At 40.5% G+C, this 19,026-nt stretch overlaps 2 protein-coding genes and 1 long non-coding RNA gene across 6 annotated transcripts in view; 2 read left to right on the forward strand and 1 right to left on the reverse strand.

Moving 5' to 3' along the window:
- Positions 1–8,126, reverse strand: part of LOC117828441 (guanine nucleotide-binding protein subunit alpha-11) — a 50,267-nt gene extending 42,141 nt beyond the window's left edge. The window contains exons 1-2 of one of the 3 annotated variants that reach the window (XM_034705598.1): positions 7,361–8,123; positions 6,873–7,236 (exon numbers count right to left, since the gene is read on the reverse strand). In XM_034705598.1, the coding sequence (XP_034561489.1) occupies positions 6,873–7,008 (136 nt within the window). In that variant the 5' untranslated portion in view covers positions 7,009–7,236; positions 7,361–8,123. Of the gene's footprint in view, positions 1–6,872 lie in introns of all 3 variants that reach the window. The other 2 variants (XM_034705590.1, XM_034705607.1) reach the window with 2 other exon arrangements.
- A 7,092-nt stretch (positions 8,127–15,218) lies between these two features.
- LOC117828462 (putative protein TPRXL) lies at positions 15,219–16,877 on the forward strand. Of its 2 annotated transcripts, XR_004634401.1 has the most exons (3): positions 15,219–15,289; positions 15,415–15,547; positions 16,161–16,877. XR_004634401.1 is itself a non-coding variant. In XM_034705617.1 (2 exons), the coding sequence occupies exon 2, from the start codon at positions 16,161–16,163 to the stop codon at positions 16,809–16,811; it is 651 nt and encodes a 216-aa protein (XP_034561508.1). In that variant the 5' UTR covers positions 15,309–15,547; the 3' UTR covers positions 16,812–16,877. The 2 variants fall into 2 exon arrangements, 1 of the variants encoding a protein (XP_034561508.1); XM_034705617.1 differs by lacking the exon at positions 15,219–15,289 and having other exon boundaries at positions 15,309–15,547.
- Positions 16,878–17,517: 640 nt separating this feature from the next.
- Positions 17,518–18,526, forward strand: LOC117806131. The gene is made up of 4 exons (XR_004629610.1): positions 17,518–17,636; positions 17,777–17,886; positions 17,985–18,061; positions 18,216–18,526. It is a non-coding gene; the product is annotated as an uncharacterized LOC117806131 (long non-coding RNA).
- The last annotated feature ends 500 nt before the right edge of the window (positions 18,527–19,026 follow it).

Genomic DNA, 19,026 nt, shown 5'->3' on the forward strand with positions numbered 1-19,026 from the left:
ACCCTAACCCTAATCACAACCCTAACCCTAATCACAACCCTAACCCTAATCACAACTCTAACCCTAATCACAACCCTAACCCTAATCAAAACCCTAACCCTAATCACAACCCTAACCCTAATCACAACCCTAACCCCAACCCCAACTCTAACCCTAATCACAACCTTAACCCTAACCCTAATCACAACCTTAACCCTAACCCTAACCTTAACCCTAATCACAACCCTAACCCCAACCCTAACCCTAATCACAACCCTAATCACAACCCCAACCCTAACCCTAATCCTAACCCTAATCACAACCCTAACCACAACCCCAAGCCTAACCCTAATCCTAACCCTAATCCCAACCCTAACCCTAACCCTAATCATAACCCTAACCCTAATCACAACCCTAATCACAACCCTAACCCTAACCCTAATCACAACCCTAACCCTAACCCTAACCCCAACCCTAACCCTAATCACAACCCTAATCACAACCCTAACCCTAACCCTAATCACAATCCTAACCCTAACCCTAATCACAACCCTAACCCTAACCCTAATCACAACCCTAACTCTAACCCTAATCACAACCCTAACCCTAATCAAAACCCTAACCCTAATCATAACCCTAGGATCAGGATGAGAATGGTTTTGTAACAGAATAAATTCACACAATTGGGCAATTATAAGGCTTCTCATAAAAACACCTAACGTAAAGGGTTTTAAACACAAACCATTAGTTTTTGCAAAATTAAGGTAAAATATATGGCTACAAAAGATCCTAAATTAAGAGTCGTTCGGGAGTCGAAAGAGCCGGCTCGTCTTTGGGAGCCGAGTTAAAAGAGCCAGCTCACTGAAAAGAGCCAAACTTCCCATCACTAAAGCACATGCTTACTACCATTTGCACTCTTAGTTGCCCTTGGAACTATTTGTATTGTAAAACGTATCAATGTAAATACTTCAGACCTGTACCATAGTGATGAACAGATAACAATTCAATTTGAATCAAGTAAATACCACTTGTATACTTTAAAACAGATGGTCATTTCATTCCTTGTGGACTCAACATGACAGCATTTATACTTTTCAAGTAATTGATCTTAAACGCTTTCAGAAAATTAACAGTAGCAAGACTCACATATCCCTTCAGACACCAAATGGTATCATAACAATGTTGTATATGCTGTTTTGTAATGACACAGCACAATTTTACGCTTTACTAGAAATGTATTCAAATAATTTCACGGAGCCCCCAGGCTATGGTTCGCAGACCCCCAGGGGTCCCAGGACCCCACTTTAAGAACAACTGAGCTAGAGTACGGTAATTGAGCTAAATGTATCATAAAACATAAACAATATACCCCCGTTTTCTGTGAACGCATGATTATGAAGTGAAGGAGAAAAGATGTGAAAAAAGTTGCGCAGTTTCGCTGTCTTTTCCAGCACAGCGTGCACTCAACTTTCAATGAATGGGGATGTGTTTTGTTAATAGGGTCAGGTCAAACGCAGCCATGTTGGAATAATTTTCCAGGACTATATGTGATTTTCATTTATATGTGACATTTCACTTTTTCTCCCATTTTCCAGGTGTTTTCCTGGTTTTCCAGGTTTTCCAGGACGCGTGGGAACCCTGGTAACACTGTCACTTCCTAAAACTTCTAAAGTCTGGGAACGTTACACTGTCAGTAGCACAGCAAAGAAAAGGACTGTCTACTTGAAAAGCAGACCTGGCTTATCATGGGAGCATGTGGGTAAAGCCTGGTATCTCTCTTTCCAATGTCAACTGTGACATTAAACTTAACAGTCCAAGTTAAAAACACTCATCTACATTTTCAATCCCCCAACGTTCAAACCTTTCCCTCTTAACTTCATTTTTTTCTCTCTTCATCTGTTTTTCTTCCCCCTCTTCTTCCACTTTACAGTGGAGCCAACTCCTACAAAGTTACAATAGTAATGACACTAAGCAGTACAACAAAATCAAGCGTCTAAAACAAGCTGCAACCTCCTTCATTTAGCGTCCACTTGAGGCTGGATGCAGAAACACCAGAAACCACATACACACCCATTCAAAAAAGACGATCTTTGCAGCAGAAATAAGCATGTTTACAGTGTGGTTCAAAAACAGTGTGGGTCTGAATAGCTAAGTTTCGCCCATTTAAGGACATGACTGACTTGACTTACTGGCGGGAACACTGTAGCTGTTGGCTCGGAGGCTCAAAGCCCGCCTCTTTACCTCACACTAGCCCGACAGCAGCTAGGTTGTGTTCAGCATTTACAATATGGCTTCCACTGACGATTGGCTTCAAAAGAGCGCTTCAGAAACAGATGTGTGACGTCACGGATACTATGTCAATTATTCATACAGTCTATGGTCTTAAATTGATACTAGTTATGTTAGCCAAGACGACCATATGGCTTGAGTTAAGATGTTGATGGCACGCTTTGGGTTTAAAATGCTTTTGTTGAATTTAACAGCTGATAACTGAATAGGAGCCTTTAGGTACTTGTGAGATTCAATATTTGATCAGTCGATCAAATCATTAACTAGCCGTATGACAAAATAGTTGTAGTTGCAAGTGCAAGACCAAGTCTTTATTTTAGATGTACCCACTGGAAGTTGCAACTAGTAGCTTTTCAATGTTTACTCTGTTCAATATCTGTCAGTTTCACTCTCCTACTTATGTACTGTAGGTTTATAAGAATTAAGATTAATCTCGGAGAGATGGTCTTACAACTTTACAAGATCTATTTGGATTTATCAAACCTCCAGAGGTGTTCTCACTGCATAAAGTGTAAGAGTAAATGGGGTTAAAGATCAGTAATGTAGACCTTGTCCTGGCTAGTCCTTGCTCCACTAGCCTTCAAACCCATTCATAAAAAGACACAAAGTAAGATTGTCGAGGTACTGGTGAAGAGGAGGAGGTACAAGGTTGGGATAATAACTTCCTAGGTTGTGCACATGCAGACTCAGACAGAAATGACAGCTACACCAAAACAAAGGATACACTTCAATGTGAGTGTAAATTTGGGTTAAAGGTGTTTTGTGGAGATCTTGTACCGTCCAATTCTATCATCAGACTATTATTTCTTCAACTTCTGTCTATTTAACATTTTAAGTGGAGGCAGATGGGGTCTTCTAAACTTTTCTACTTATGTTACAGCAACAGTAATGATGACTTCCAGCCAAGGTTATTATCGTTAATGAAAAATAACAAAATAACGAAAACTAAATGTTAAAAAAATACAATAAAATTCCAGTAACTGTATAAAAATAATAACTAGTCTTTAAAGAAACAAAATTAATACAAACGGAAACTGTATTATATGTTTACAAAATTAACTAAATATAAATAAAATCAAATTATGGAGAAAATTTCTTTAGTTCCTTATTCTTCATAGTTTGTCTCAGACACAGCGCCAGGAGTCCAGTTCTGGTTAGACCCACAGCTAAAGTTAAAACCAGGGGTGCATCTTGCTCGGCTGGAAGTGAAGCTTTCAGCAGAGTGTCTGCCCCCTGGTGGCTGGCTGCAGTATAGGTCAAAAAACCCGTCTCCCCGATTCATTTGAATAGGGGAGCAGTCAAACCTTGTACGAATGTTTTTCACATCCGTATGCTGTGGTGATATGTAGTTATTATTTGACCGTTTTGTGTTCAAGACCAATTTTTTCTGAAAAGTTTCTTTTTCATTAGTTATTAGAGTTTAAAAAACGGGGTTTTACTTCCGGGTTTGCTTAGATTCACAGCCGCCGTAGAGGGAAACTTCAAAGCACACACAGCGTCTTGTGACGTTACGCTGTAGGGCGGAGCTCGTTACAGTGGCTTCACAGGCTCTGGCTGAGGAAGAGGCGGAGCAATGCTGTCCATTTTTATTTACAGTCTATGGTTAAAACCTGTTCCCTTTGTTACTCTGTGCTCCAAACCTTTAACAAGCTCGCTTCAGATCTCTCTCAGAGACATTTACGATATTGAGATTTCATCTTAGTATTAATGAATATAATCTTAACTTTATTAATATTCTGACAGTACGTGCAAGTAAAGCTGCTCTTCTATCAATAATATCCTGTTCATTTTTTGCTATAGACAGTGAAGAAACATACGTCAATCATTTTTTTAGAACACTGTCATTCTAATTTTGTTGAAGAGAATGCCCTCTGTGTGTCCGTTTCATGATCTGGATTGACTGTTATTAGTTTTGATAGCATGGAGGAAGAGGGGTCACTGATTGGTGATCCACTGATCTCACATGTCCCGGCCATATTACAAAAAACTTGAAACTAAAACTACGACTAAAAATATGAAACTCAACAAATGGTCAGCATTTTCAAAAAAAGAAAATCTGAACTAGGAAATAGCTTCAAGTTAAATTAAACTATAATCAGAAACAAAAGTTAAAACAAAACAATGAAATGTTCTAAACTATTGTACCTTACTCATATTCCAGGATTCAACAATTACAGCTTCCATGAGGTTCAGACAGTAGTACTATGAGTCATAAAGCTCAGATACAAGCAAACAGATCTTTATTTGAGCTGTTCCTCCTCTCATTGTTCAAAGTTGTAGTAGCTATGACTGAGTGCATCTTACAAACCGTAAAGCGGTAATTCAATCACATGTGACAACAAACCACAGAAAGGCTGACGTGCCTGTGTAGCACAAGACTGACTGTCCTGCTGCTCTGCTGTAAACCAACTCCAAACTTGCACTAGTGATTCGAAACAATTATCTGCAGATAATCAAACTCCACCCATGTGCATTTTTTTTCTTCCTTCTTTTACATCAGATTTCAGATTTTCCAGATGACTGAGGAGTTAATCCACAGTGTGTTCACGAATAATCAGAGAGCAAGAAAATGTACAGAAAGCTTGACAACTGATTGAAATTAGATATCTGACGTTGACATTAGTATGTCAACAGACTAAACACTAAAACCAAAGAAAGGGGAAAAGCTCAAAACAAAAAGAAAGAGAGAAATGTCTGCCAGACATTAAAAGTTATGTCAGTATGCACACATTACATCTTTATGGTAGAGTTTCCTTTCAAATCCTACAAGAATAGACCCATTCCTCAGAAAAGCTGTTGTCTGATTCAGACCTCTGGAACCGTATCCTCTTGGTTTGGGCCATAACAATCATTTTATTAAGCCATTTCTGAAAGCAAGGCGGAGCGGGTGATCTCTGGTCGAGTGGGATGATTTTCTATGCTGCAATCATTCCAACTAAAGCCATTGGCTCCACAAACGTTTGTCCTGGGTCCTTTTCAGAGAATCCCGAAAGTGCACATTGAGGGTCCCCCCTCTTCTTTTAACACATGAAACTAAGGCTTTGCATGGCACAGGCTGTTCTCTGGAGAACTCATTTCTCAGAGAGCCATCTCAGTGAGGCCTTTTCTAGAGCAGACACCAGGAGAATGCAGTCTCTCTTGTAATAGACTTAATTAAAACCAACTCTTATTCATTATTTAAGCCATGTTTTACAGGTAGGTAAAACTACAGTAACAGAACTACAGAGAAGGGCGCTTTTGATAGCTGGTTGTTGAAGTTTTTCTTAGACAAATTCAGGCTTCTTTCACTGATAAGATTGAGTCCAATTTGACTGATCTGAACAAATATATAACACAATTTATTTGGTGATATGATGCAAAAGGGATACTTAAGCCAATCAGTTAGTGAAGGGAACTTAAGTCATTCTAAAAGTGTGTTACATTAAAGCTGCTGTTGGTAGTCACAGAGTAAACATCTGTTCAGAGATAGGGACTTCGAATATCAACACTATCCCTCCCAACCAGATTTCCTCTTAGCCCCCCAACACAGATCAGCGTGTGCAGTCACGATAGTGCCGGACTCATAACCAATCAGAGGACATAGTAGGGGCCACCCCTTAACCAATCAGGACAGAAAATTTTGAGATTAGCTATGACTGGTCCGTCATAACGGGAACGAGGGGAATAACAAAATTGCTTGATATAAAGGCATTGGAAAACGCAGAGATTTTGCAATAGTCTCAAATTACTCAACTTACCGATGAGTACCGATCATAGATTGTATAAATAATGGACCTTGAATCCGTGACATCACCCATCTGTTCCTGAGAGCTGTTTAAAAGCCAATCGACGGCGGCAGCCATATTGGAAATTCGGAACTCAACCAAGCATATTGTGACATAAAGAGGCGGAGTTTGAGCCTCCTAGCCAACAGCTATGTGTTCCCGTCCGCGGGTCAAGTCAGTCGTGTCCTTATTTGGGCGTTATCTTAATATGTTCTGAACCGCTGCGTTAGAAAAAAATTCACCCTCATACAGTGTGTGCCGATAGAGAAACTAGCTACGCAGAGCCTAACCGTTTTTTGAACCAGGCTGTAAACATGTTTATTAATGCTGTAAATGTCGTCTTTTTGTAATTGGTGTATATGTGGTTTCCGGTGTTTCTGCAGCCAGCCTCAAGTGGATTCTCGAAGAATTGCAGTTTATAAAACTTCTGCATGGGCTTCATAGTTTGAGACCGGAGGTTGCCGCTTGGTACCGATGGGCGTTGTGACCTTTTCTCCAAACCCAGCAGAAAAAAAGCAACTTTTTTTACACCATTCCTACCAACAGCAGATTTAAGCAACACTTTGATCTAATCGTATGGTCCAGTTACACTGGCCACACAATCCCAACCATATTTAAATTGTGCTTTGCATATCATATTGCATACAAATCATGTGGGAAGCAGGTTACTGTGGCGTGTGCACTCGTGGTTATAGTGTTTTGCATACCAAACTTTTACACAGTAGACAAGTCAAAGCTTTTATGCGGTTTGTGTGTGTATCAGAAGAAGAAATAATGTGCACGTGTGCAGCCAAGGGGACACAGTATGTAACGAAGCCTTTTCAGATGATGCAAACTTACCCAGCAGCAGTAGCTTCAGCTCTCTTCTTGCATCTCTCTTGTCTCGCCGGAGTTGTTTCTCGATCTCTGCGTTGATGCGTTTGGACTCCTTCGCCTCCTCACTCAGGCAACAAGCCATCATGGAGTCTAAAGTCATCACCGCATGAGCTGAAAAGCCCGTCTGACAAGGGGCGTCGGGCTACACCTCTCGCACAGTATTAGAAAAATTAGACAGGCCGTTTTCAAAACAGTGATATCCAGGTAACTTGAGTTGGACGGACTCGCTGCTTCGTGCAGGATCTGGCCTTTCTTTAGTTGATGTGTCAAGAGTCTAATATTTGACAGCCCAGGCAAAGTCTTGTGCAGGTCCTACAGCGAACGACAGCTGATCACAGAAAACATGCAATGCATCATGTCTGCAAACATCTTTCATGACAGCCTGATGTGCAAATAAACATTTTAATTGATGCACTCTTCGAAACAGCTCAGATTAATTTCGGAAACCTTACCTCGCTGTCTAGCTTGCAGGCTAAATGCTGCTAACGTGACAAGTTGATGTATTTCCAAAGTGCCAACACTTTCTAATCCCTTCTAAACCTGACGCTCATTGGGTTTTTATCACGATCTACCAATCTGGGTCCCAGAGACAGTGGGACACTTCTAGCTGCCACTGCCACATTTGTACAATCCCTCTGCTGGTTACCCGGCCGAGTGCAAGCTTTAGCCGCCCCGAAATCAACCCTGTCCGCCCGCGCAGTGACGAGGAGCGCCCGTCGAACTGTCCATCTACTGAACCAACAACAAGCTGCTCCAATATCTCTACAGCTCGACGACCAAAGGACCAGTGTCACACTTGGAGAGAAATCACCGCTTCACAGAACAGCAGATCCTCCTTGCAGACAGAGGCAGCCAGTGACCAGGGTAGCAAAAATGGGCAAGCTAATTGTTAGCTAGCTGTGTTAGCGCGCCTAGCATCCCTGGAAATGCAGCCAACTGGCTAAAACCCAGAAAGCTTGGATTGACAGAGGATCCTCATTGTCTTCAACTAGTGTTCCTATAATGAGCACCACAACTCGAGACAACGAAAATGTCCAGCTGACAGCCGAATGGTCCCTCACAGTCCGTGCATTTTTTGCTCCTGATATTTTTTCCTGGTGCTGGTGATTGCTCTTCGTCACCCACTCCTTAGCCCCGGTGTGGTGCTGCTGCTGCTGACGTCGATTGGGATCTGGTTGATTGACAGATACCATGCGAATGGAAAAGGGGCTTGTGGGCGTTTAAGGCGGGTCTTTCCTGGATGGTTAACTTCTCAAGCTTGGTTGAGAGGAAGTCTTCTTCTCGGAGGCGTGTCTGCCAAAGCAACTGACATTTGGCTTGACGGGCAACGCCCATCTCCTGTCAGAGACCAACACATCCTCACAGTGTGCGTTCAACCTGACTGTTACAGCTGTTTGGAGCTGCTGAGAGTTTGTACAGCTGCCTTCAACAGCCTCATACACTCACCCCCTAAACCATTTATTCATCTGTCTGCATTGGTGGAAAAACAAAGTCAATTTAAGGGAGGAGGCATCTGTTCAATACTAAACTGAATATCACTTCAAATGGAGATAATGTACGTGTATATGTCTAGTGTCCTCACTGCATCTACTTTAATTATGTAGAGTAGACCACTACTTCTCACATTTGGATTATTGATATATGTGTTTATAAGTTTTAAGCCCCACATGATGAGCTTTTGGTTGACTATGAACCAGATTGAAATCAATCTTTAAACCATAGACTGTATAAAATATGGACGTAGTATCCGTGACGAACCACATCTGTTTCTGAAGCGCTGTTTTGAGGCCAGTTGGCGACGGCAGCCACATTGCTGCTGTCGAGCGATTGTGACCTAAAGAAGCGGGCTTTGAGTCTCCTCGCCAACAGCTACAGTGTTCACAACTGTCAATCAAGTCAGCTGTGCCTCTCATTTGGAAGACTTGTAATCTCAATATCTTCGAAATTGCTGCGTTAGAAAAAAAATTACCCCCTGTACAGTGTGAGCCGATCAAGCAATTAGCTATCCAGACTACATTCATCTTTTGTACCAGGCTGTAAACATGTTTATTTCTGCTGTAAAGATCAGCTTTTTTGAATTGGTGTGTATGTGGTTTCCGGTACTTCCGGAGCCAGCCTCAAGCGGATTCTCAATGAACTGCAGTTTTTAGCACTTATGATTGGACTCATATTTTTAGACCGGATGTTGCCACTTGCTTTAAACAAACCAAAAAGCCATTGGCATCAAGGCTGACAATTTCCACATTTTATTTTTAATGCCTGTAACCATTACAAGGGGGTAGGTGCAGTGGTGTACTCAGGAAGGGGGCAGGCAATTGCCCCCCACTGGTGCCTTATTGTTCCGAGAAAAAAAATGTGCTAAAGAGCCCTCTTGAATCAGATAAAACATTACAAATTGCCTTCCCTGGTGCCCTTTCATTGGAAAATGCATATAAAAGTGACCTCTGGATGCCCCTCCAATGCACAAAACATATAAAAGTGCCCTCTGGATGCCCCTCCAATGCACAAAACATATAAAAGTGCCCTCTGGATGCCCCTCCAATGCCCAAAACATATAAAAGTGCCCTCTAGATGCCCCTCCAATGCCCGAAACATATAAAAGTGCCCTCTAGATGCCCCTCCAATGCCCAAAACATATAAAAGTACCCTCTGCATACCCCTTCAATGTATAAAATGTAAAAAGTACCCTATGGATGCCCTTCTATTTAACCTAATGTGGAAACATACTCATGGATGCCTAAAATGATGGATTGAATGCACAAAGATCCCCCTTTGATGCCCTAGTAATGATGCCATATTATGTTATGTTAATAATATAACAAATATCATAGAAATAAATCAATAGTATTGTGTTTTCCTATTTCATAATTAAATTTCCACCACAATTGTTCACAAAAATATGCACCACAATGTAGGAAATAAGTGTTATTTTCTGGGGCAGGGACCCTCAGACCCCCCTCTGGTTATCGATGCATCAATACATTTAGATTTACCCCAAACTGCTAGTACAGGTTTTTAAAGGAGGTGCCCTTTTTTTACCCCTACTCCTCAGACAGCCTGAGGTAGGTGTCAGACTTTTGTAGTTTTCCCACAGCAAAAAATCCCTGTGAGTGATGTATTTGACTGTTACAGGACAACAGGATATGATTTTTTTTCACAAAAACACAACTTACTTGACAAGATCTGCAAAGCTATATTATTTTGTCCACAGGAGGCACCTAGCTCAGTAATAAAGCCCAATAAAACTCTTAAAATATGTCAGATTCCTCCCTTGGATTCCTCCAAGAGGTCCTGATCTTTATGTTTGTCTAAGTTAACTCTTCATAGGGTAATTCAAATCAGCCTCCCAGACCAACAGTAAAATGCTTCTTACACAGAGTTGCATTCATATGACAAATGCAATAATGATATTTCTATCACTCATGAGGGACATATTTTAATGAGGACTATGAATCTTGATACTCAAAGTTTATTTGGCCTTTTTTGGTGGTTTCATCATTGAGGGACTTTAGACACAGGCATTTTTTAGATTGTTGTGCAAGCACAGGACAAGAGATCTAATTATTTATTCTGCCAGTGTTTGTCAGAGGTTGATGCATTTTTTGTTTGATGCCCAGAGGGCAGTACAATCAGCAAAATGCAAAAGGTTAAAAAGTGTACTCAGCTATCCCAATATCGGCCCTGGCTTTCTTTCAGAATGAACCGGTTGTCAATAAACAAAACATAGCATCTTGGATACTGTAAATATTTGAAGTGCCTTGCCTTCCTTTTTTTATGGATTACGATATGATTAGTACGTGTTTTACAGTAACCCTGGAAATACAAAACATGTTATGTTTACTTTAATGTGACATAAAATACAGGATTGATTGAAAGAAACTGCGTATCTGTTTCAACTGTACAAAAAAAGTTACAACTGTTTTCTCTTTTACTTATTCATTCATTCATTCATTCATTCATTCATTCATTCATTCATTCATTCATTCATTCATTCATTCATTCATTCATGCATTCATTCATTCATTCATGCATTCATTCATTCATTCATTCAGTTAAAGCTTTATTTGTTTGAAAGGACATCAAGGTCGCATGATAATGAGCCAGGAGTCACTTGTGTAGCTGAGTACAATTTTCTGTTTTCATTGTATGAACATGTAACTGTCTTTGGTCGGGAACTATCTGTGACATTTTACACACTGATATGTTAATGAATGAATAAAACCTTTATAGCACCTCGGGCACCTATTCACTTTGCACCAAGAGCATAAAAACACATAAATGACCAAGACGTGAACAGCCATAAAAGACAATAGAATAACAATATTGATTATAATAAATAATTTACATGAAACTGGATAATTAAAAAATTACGTAAATAAAGCATTGCATGATAATTTATGAGAAATACTAAGTGCCACGTTTAATAGAATGCAGCGTACCAAGTTCAGACTGTGTATCACAGCTTGTTCAGCTGCTGAATGATGCGAGGGACAAAGGATGTGACGCCTCTTTTAGTCTTCACCCTGTGCATCCTACCCTGGAGTTAAGTGTGCATTCAGACCAAAGGAGTGCAGTGAGTCTTCTGTGATCCGCTAAAATTAATGAGTACTGGTCCGTCTGTCATGTAACAAATACTGCACAGTTGCTTCCCAGTTATCTAACCCAGTAATGCTAATCAGCATATATTTTCGATTGTAGTGTCTCAATCTGAAAGTGCCATAAATGTCAAATAAATGAAGTTAAAATGGCTTTTGACAAATATATGAAAAAGAGTCATCCTTAAAAATCCAAACTTTGCTTTCCTGGATATCAGAATTTCTTTCTCCCTCTGCAGGACACAGTTTCTTCTTCTGAAGACTGTGTTCATGCGGTTCATTTAAAATGATAAAAAACACTTTAAAAAGTGTTTCATTGATAAATAACTCCAGACATTGTCACTATTGTACAACCAGCCATACAAAGCCAACCAGGGGTCACAATATGAACTTCCAGAACTTTTGTGGTATCTCCAAATTGATGTTTTACCTTCCAGTCATTTTCCTTGTCATGTTTTTCTGCACACCCTCACCCCTCTGCTTCTGATAGTCTTATTTGTATCCTCATGTTATTTCTTTGGCTGTCTATGAACTTGTGGTTCAATATTTTCAGGATAAAGCTAGTGTATCTCTACTGCCGCTATGGTCTTTATTGCTCCTGCTCCCCTTAGGTGGAAAGCAACATATAGCCACATTAAATTTGACCTCATGGTGCTCATGTCAGATTTTACAGATGTTTTAACAAAGTATATCAGAAATTCAGGGATATCATATCTTCAATGCACTCAGACAACACCACCGTGCCACCTCACTGCACAGATAAGCCTTGTAGTCATGTTACAGCCCCAAAGCACTAATGTTTCACAGCTGTATTCACATCAACTAAGTACACTGGCACAGCTATGACATCCCAAGGATAAGTCATAATCATAATTTAATCTCAATCATAAACTGTAGAAAGTCTCAATCTGTGTGAGCAAGAGTCAGCAGCAGATTGACATGTTATCTTTTAATTATCTACTTGCAATAATACAGACTCACGCCTTACACACTGCTGAGGACAGGCCTGATCACTCTATGAATAAGTAATGATAATCTAAAACCAACAGTAATCTTCAACATGATACACAACACTATATCAGAAACAGCATAGTCTTTCTCTCCATGGAAAACAAGCGTATAAGAGGGAATGCAACACCTATAAGAGGTAACACAAAAATTACTGCAAATGGACACACAAGAAGTATCGTTATTGATGCATTAAGATGATGCAGTATTTTAATGCGTGGTCATGTCACTGTGGTTTTTGGGAAGTTCAAATTGCATTGCAACATAGTTTGTGTATTTATTATTAGCATGTCAGATAATACAGTAGGGATGAAGGTACAATCTCTCCCTTGAGTGGAGTGAAAAAAGCACAAATAATAAAATAATCAATTTAAGTACCTCAAGATTTTTCAAAACAAGTAAAAGTATTACGTTATTAACACTGTCTTTGATATAAAAACCAACAACTGTTAAAATGATGGTAAGCAGCAGTTACACTTTACAATGATAATTACTTAAATGTGCTCCCTTGTCCATATTTTATTCTCCTCTGAATGTTGTGATCATGACAGAAGTACATTTCTTCACAGCTGTTATCAGCTCAGTTCTGTTTTTAATCCTTCGGTGTGAAACAGCTAGAAGGTAATACTGTTGAGCAAAGTGACATCTTGTGGACATATTGTGTAGCCACAAGATTGAGGTTCAGTGAAACACACAGCTCAAGAATCTGTGAAGACTGTCCAGTGGTTAACTTTAAAATAAGGACTCACTGCTGTTGACCTGCGTATGATTGACATTTCTAATTGAACATCTGGAGGGAAGATCAATACTACAGATGTCATTCACTGAGGTGGAGTATAGTCTATGGGGCATTGGTTACATATGATTAAGTAATTAAATAAATCCAACAAATCAAACTGACCTAGCTTTAAATAGTTCATTTACAAGTTTAAAAAACACACAGAATAAGGTACTTTTATTCTAACTTCCTAAAGCTCAAATAGCAAAGACAGACAACATGTTTTTAGAGAATGAAATGTAAGACTCATAGTTGGTTTGCTCATATCAGCAAAATCTCCTCTCATGACTCATGAGATTACAGCCTGATCTTCCTGCCCGCACTGCAACTCATGTCATAAACCCACAGAGATGACTTCAAATGTCATTCCTTTACTTTGAGCTGTTTGTGATATCATTCAGCAAACACTAGTTTTTTAGATAAATGACAATACACTTTATATATTGATGCATTTCAAAACATTCAAGGTCACTTTAAAAGGCAGAGTTAAAAAACAACAAAGTAAAAATTGATTGAAGTTAACAGTGTATAACATTATTATGAGGAAGATTACTGTGACCAAATAGAAAATCACAATGAATATGCCAGTTTAAAAATAGTTTTGAGACAAGATTTGAAAATGGGGAGGGTTCAAGGGTTGTGGATGTGTGGTGGGAGGGAGTTCCAATAGCTAGGGGCAGAGAGGCTGAACACTGTAGACCCCATGGTGGTCTAAAAGCGGGCAGGTGGCACAGCGAGGTGAATAGAAGGAGAAGACCTAAGAGTGCGGATGGGTATTGATGTGGAGGAGTTCAGAGAGGCACAGGGGAGCAAGGTTACGGATGGCCTTAAAGGTGAGAAGCAGAATCTTGAAATCAATGCAGTGTTTCACCAGGAGCCAATGAAGTTACTGAAAGATATGAACGTGATTAACAGGGGTTCTGGTGATGATGAGAGTGGCAGGGTTCGGGACGAGTTAATTTTATGGCTGGACTTGAGACTAACACTTTAGTTGTTTTAGACTAAAATAATCATTTGTGAACACAGCTGAACAAAACTGACCAATGAGCACAACACGCCTAAATCTTTGACAAACTGCATCCGTAATTCTGCATCGCAGATTGCAAGTGTTAGCTGGTTAACTCAGGAAAATGGCTTGAAAGAAATAATGTACCAAGAGGAGTACCAGCCAGTACTCATGGAGGAAATACTGAATGGCTGTCAACTCAGGAAAGAGCCTAGAGAAAATGCCTTTGCATGGGTCCCATATTTTTGTGAAACACCTCTAACATAACCGACAGAACAAATCTTTTCCAGACAATAACCGTGTACAACACATATCTGTTATCGTGTAGTCAGACAAAAAAACAACAAACAAACAAACAAACAAACCAAAATAACTTTTCTTTAAAAGTCTACAAAGCTACAAGAAAGAGTGCAAGATAAAAAGTTAAAAATACTGTTCACTTCTAAACCAACTGATTTTCTAGCATAGAGTTTTTATGATACGTTCACTTCCACAAGTGTGGAAACTGTGCTGATAAATATAGTGGGCATCAGACCCTGTGGAAGAGGACCTGATCCCAATGGTTCATGTTTAGATAACAAACTGATGAATATGTATTCAATGTACGCCAACTGATGCCCTTAAATTCCTCACACTTGTCTTTTAAGTTCCACACAGGCCCACAGATCATCATCCAATGAAAACACATTCAATGAAATACAAATTGGCGCATTGAAAGTGTCTACATTTTCAAAACATGGATGTATATTATTGTACTTGTTTTTTTTGTTTTTTTCCATGATTTTTTTTAGTTCTGCATGTATTGTGCACTATTTCTCTGTATTGCGTTCAGTGTCATTGCTAACCTGCATATTATGAAAAATAAAGTTCTTGAATTTGACTGATTCTGATTCTTCAGCAGCATTTTTTCAGAAACATTTGAGCATTGATGGTGCAGGGACAGGACTAGCTGACATCTCAAAGTTCTTCCCAGATATGGACTGGATCTCTCCAGGTGAGATCAGTGATTGTTGGAATGGACATAACTTTAGAACGGATCAGACCATTCCATGGTCGCTATGGTTTTTCTTATTTCGACATTTTCAACATTTAATTCAAAACAAACCCTCAAACTGACAGATATACACGCACGGATTTCTCGCTGCTTCAGAAACGATTTCTTCGGAAAACAAACTTCAAACGACGATTTTATTCACCTGGACCTGAGCTGACCACCGACTGCTGCTGAGTGAAGGACTTTTTCACGGGAGAAGTAAGATTTCAATCATTTTAAATCCGTGTTGAGACTCTCCATACCCCCACACTTTAGCCGATATTAGCAATATTTTCAAGTGGAAGTTGTTTTAAGCATCATAAATGTTGTTTTAGAGAGTATTCAGGTACATTCATCAGCAAAATAACTCTTATCAAACTGACTTTAGGACTGGTGGAAGTTAGTCCCCGTTCAAGGTAGTTTACCTGTACTCATGTAAGTCAGCTGTAGGCCCATAAACTTCTAGACGAAGTCAAATACAAAGGAAAAATACAAAATTGTCTTTGTTTACACAAATGTCTTTTAGGGCGAAGTCAGCAGCATATGTATTGAGTCAATAATGAATAAGCTAATGTTCTGTGTTTACAATCTCAATCTCCATAAATATGAAAACACCTCCATGAAAGAAATGTAAAGTAATAAGTAGGCTTTACATTGTATGGTATTGCCTACCTATTCGCTTATAATTTATTACAATCCATTTACTTTTAATGGTACTGGTACTTTGAATTGAATTGTTACTTAACAGCTTCTTTACCTCGAAAATGAACAGCTCATTATATGTGATCATATGGAGCAGTGATCTGAAGGTTGATATTCTTTTTACCTCCAGATGAGCCGGCCGTATGCCTGGACATCAGTCCTCATCATGGACCCTAACCGGCCCCGGATCCCACGGCTCATCCTCCGTAGGACCCTGGCACCAGCATCGCTCTCTGGCTCCTCCTGGGAAGTTAGCTCTCCTTCTTTCTCTTCCTCCTCCTGCTCCTCCTCCTCCCCCTCCTCTCCCTCTCCCTCCTCCTCCTCCTCCTCTTCCTCCTCCTTTCCCACCTCCTCCTCTCCCTCCTTTCCCTCTCCCTATCCATCCTCCTCCTCCTCCTCCTCCTCTCTGAGCTCTCCTGGGTCTTCTGGCCAGCCTCCTGCTCCCAGTGATCCTCTCCCAGCTTCCCCCCCTAAACCACGTCTCGGGCTTTTTAAGCTTGCTGAAATGTTCTCTCCTAGAGCCTGTGTAGCTCCCAGGGTGCCTGTGAAAGCTGGTCCCTCTGAACCACTTGAAGCACCCAGGGATCCTGTGCCACGTGTTAAACCTAGTCCCCCCATTTCTGCAGGGCCTAGCGAGCCACGGCTGTTATGGAACGGCCCTGAACCAGAGTGGGCGAGGAACGTGAGGCTGGACTTGGAGAGGAGGGAGCAGTGGTTCAACAGCTGGTGGAGAGAGAGCCAGATTGTACCTGCAGGTAAGTCTCCAGGTAAGAACTCTTGATTATCAAGTAAAAACCTCGATTCAGTTTAATGCACTGATTTTTATTAAATGTGAACATATTTGAAATGCTTTGTAATTCTATTGTACTTATTTGAATACATGTTTTAACATGTGTGAGACTGTTAGAGAAAGGATTAACATGTTTTTCACATGCTGGTCTTTTAAATGTATTGGTATTAATAACTAACATAAGTGTTATGGAAGGAAAGGGATGAGCAGGAGAAGGAGAGGAAAACAAAGTAAGTATGAAGTCCCTCATTTAAAAGGTACGTACTCTAATTTATCAGTTTTTTTGTTTTTGTATTCTTACTTTTTATCTTATTTCTAGAGTTTTTTTTATACTAAACTGTATTGTTGTCACTTTTTTCAGGACAGGAGAGGACAGGAGGACCGCAGTGAGGAGAGGAGGTGAAAGGAGAGGACTGGAGGACCGCAGTGAGGAGAGGAGGTTAAAGGAGAGGACAGGAGGACCGCAGTGAGGAGAGGAGGTGAAAGGAGAGGACTGGAGGACCGCAGTGAGGAGAGGAGGTGAAAGGAGAGGACTGGAGGACCGCAGTGAGGAGAGGAGGTGAAAGGAGAGGACAGGAGGACCGCAGTGAGGAGAGGAGGTGAAAGGAGAGGACAGGAGGACTGCAGTGAGGAGAGGAGGTGAAAGGAGAGGACAGGAGGACTGCAGTGAGGAGAGGAGGTGAAAGGAGAGGACAGGAGGACCGCAGTGAGGAGAGGAGGTGAAAGGAGAGGACAGGAGGACCGCAGTGAGGAGAGGAGGTGAAAGGAGAGGACAGGAGGAGGTGTGAGGGTGAATGAGTTCTCTCACACAAACAGGTAAATATTATCTACCAAGTTATCTGAAGTCAGCAGCAGATATAATGAAGTGCAGTTAATCTATTAATCTTTTACAAGTTGTGTACAAACTGTGAACCTTTTTGAAACTTAACCCTTCTTGACTTTCATTTATATTTCAGAGAGAAAGGAGAAGAGGTAAGGAAAGAAGGACAGAGACAAGAGAGCAGAGGAGGAAGGGGAAGAGAGGAGGAGGGAGGGTGACACCAAGTCTAAACTTTCACACAAAGAGGTATATACCAACATATCCATGGCCATTACCAGATATTATGGGAGATTATTATGATTACCAAAGGTTTTATTGAAATTCTCTGTTCTCTCTTCACACAGGAGGACCGAGGAGAGGAGGGGAGGTGAAAGGAGAGGAGGTGGGAGGGTGTACTGAATATCATCTTTCACACAAAAAGGTAAATATTGATCTAAAAGATATCTGATGTCATCACAGAGTTTCATGAAATCTTGTTAATCTGTTCAAAAATGGTGTAATTTTCTATAGTTTTGGTGTTATTACCACTTTATATCATGACTTCATTAGTGTCTTGACTTCAATTTATGTTTCAGAGAGAAAATATGAGCGGAAAGGAAGGGAGGAGAGGAGAGGAGAGGAGAGGAGGTGGGAGGGTGAACAGGGAGAACTCTTCTGAGGAAGGAAAATATCAGTTTATATGTTTTTCATCATCAGATTTCATGACTTTTGTCTTTCTGTTCATCTTTCACTGGTTATTTTAATATCTTAACTTTACTTACATCTTGTCTACCATTTTTCTGTCAAAGTCGAGAGAAGAGAGGAGGTGAAGGAGAGGAGAGGAGATGAAGGAGAGGAGAGGATGTGAAGGAGAGGAGAGGAGGGGATAGAGAGGAGAGGAGGTGAAGGAGAGGAGAGGAGATGAAGGAGAAGAGAGGAGGTGAAGGAGAGGAAAAGAGGTGAAGGATAGGAGGGGAGGTGAAGAAGAGAAGAGGAGGTGAAGGATAGGAGGGGAGGTGAAGGAGAGGAGGGGAGGTTGGAGGGCATTAGGAGTACCTCCCCAAAATAAAAGGTGATCATAAGTACTTTTTTCGATTACAGTTACTGGTGCTGTGACTGTTGTTTTTTCTCTCACCTTGTTTTTAACTATGTGTGTTTATCTGCTGGATTTCTATTACAGAGAGGATGTCAGCGGAGGAGGATGATGAGGAGGAGGACGAAGATGAGGACGAGGACGAGGGCAAGGACAATGCCGAGGACGAGGAGGAGGAGGAGGAGGAGGAAGAGGAGGGAGGGCATAAGAAAGAGATCCCCTGAATTAAAGTAAACATTCCTGCTTTTAATGTTTTTATTACAAATCTTTCAATATTAGGGATAGACAAAAAATAGCTTACCTGTTCTTTACTA

Source organism: Notolabrus celidotus, chromosome 2, assembly GCF_009762535.1.
Source record: "Notolabrus celidotus isolate fNotCel1 chromosome 2, fNotCel1.pri, whole genome shotgun sequence".
In the NCBI taxonomy this organism is placed as follows: domain Eukaryota; kingdom Metazoa; phylum Chordata; class Actinopteri; order Labriformes; family Labridae; genus Notolabrus; species Notolabrus celidotus.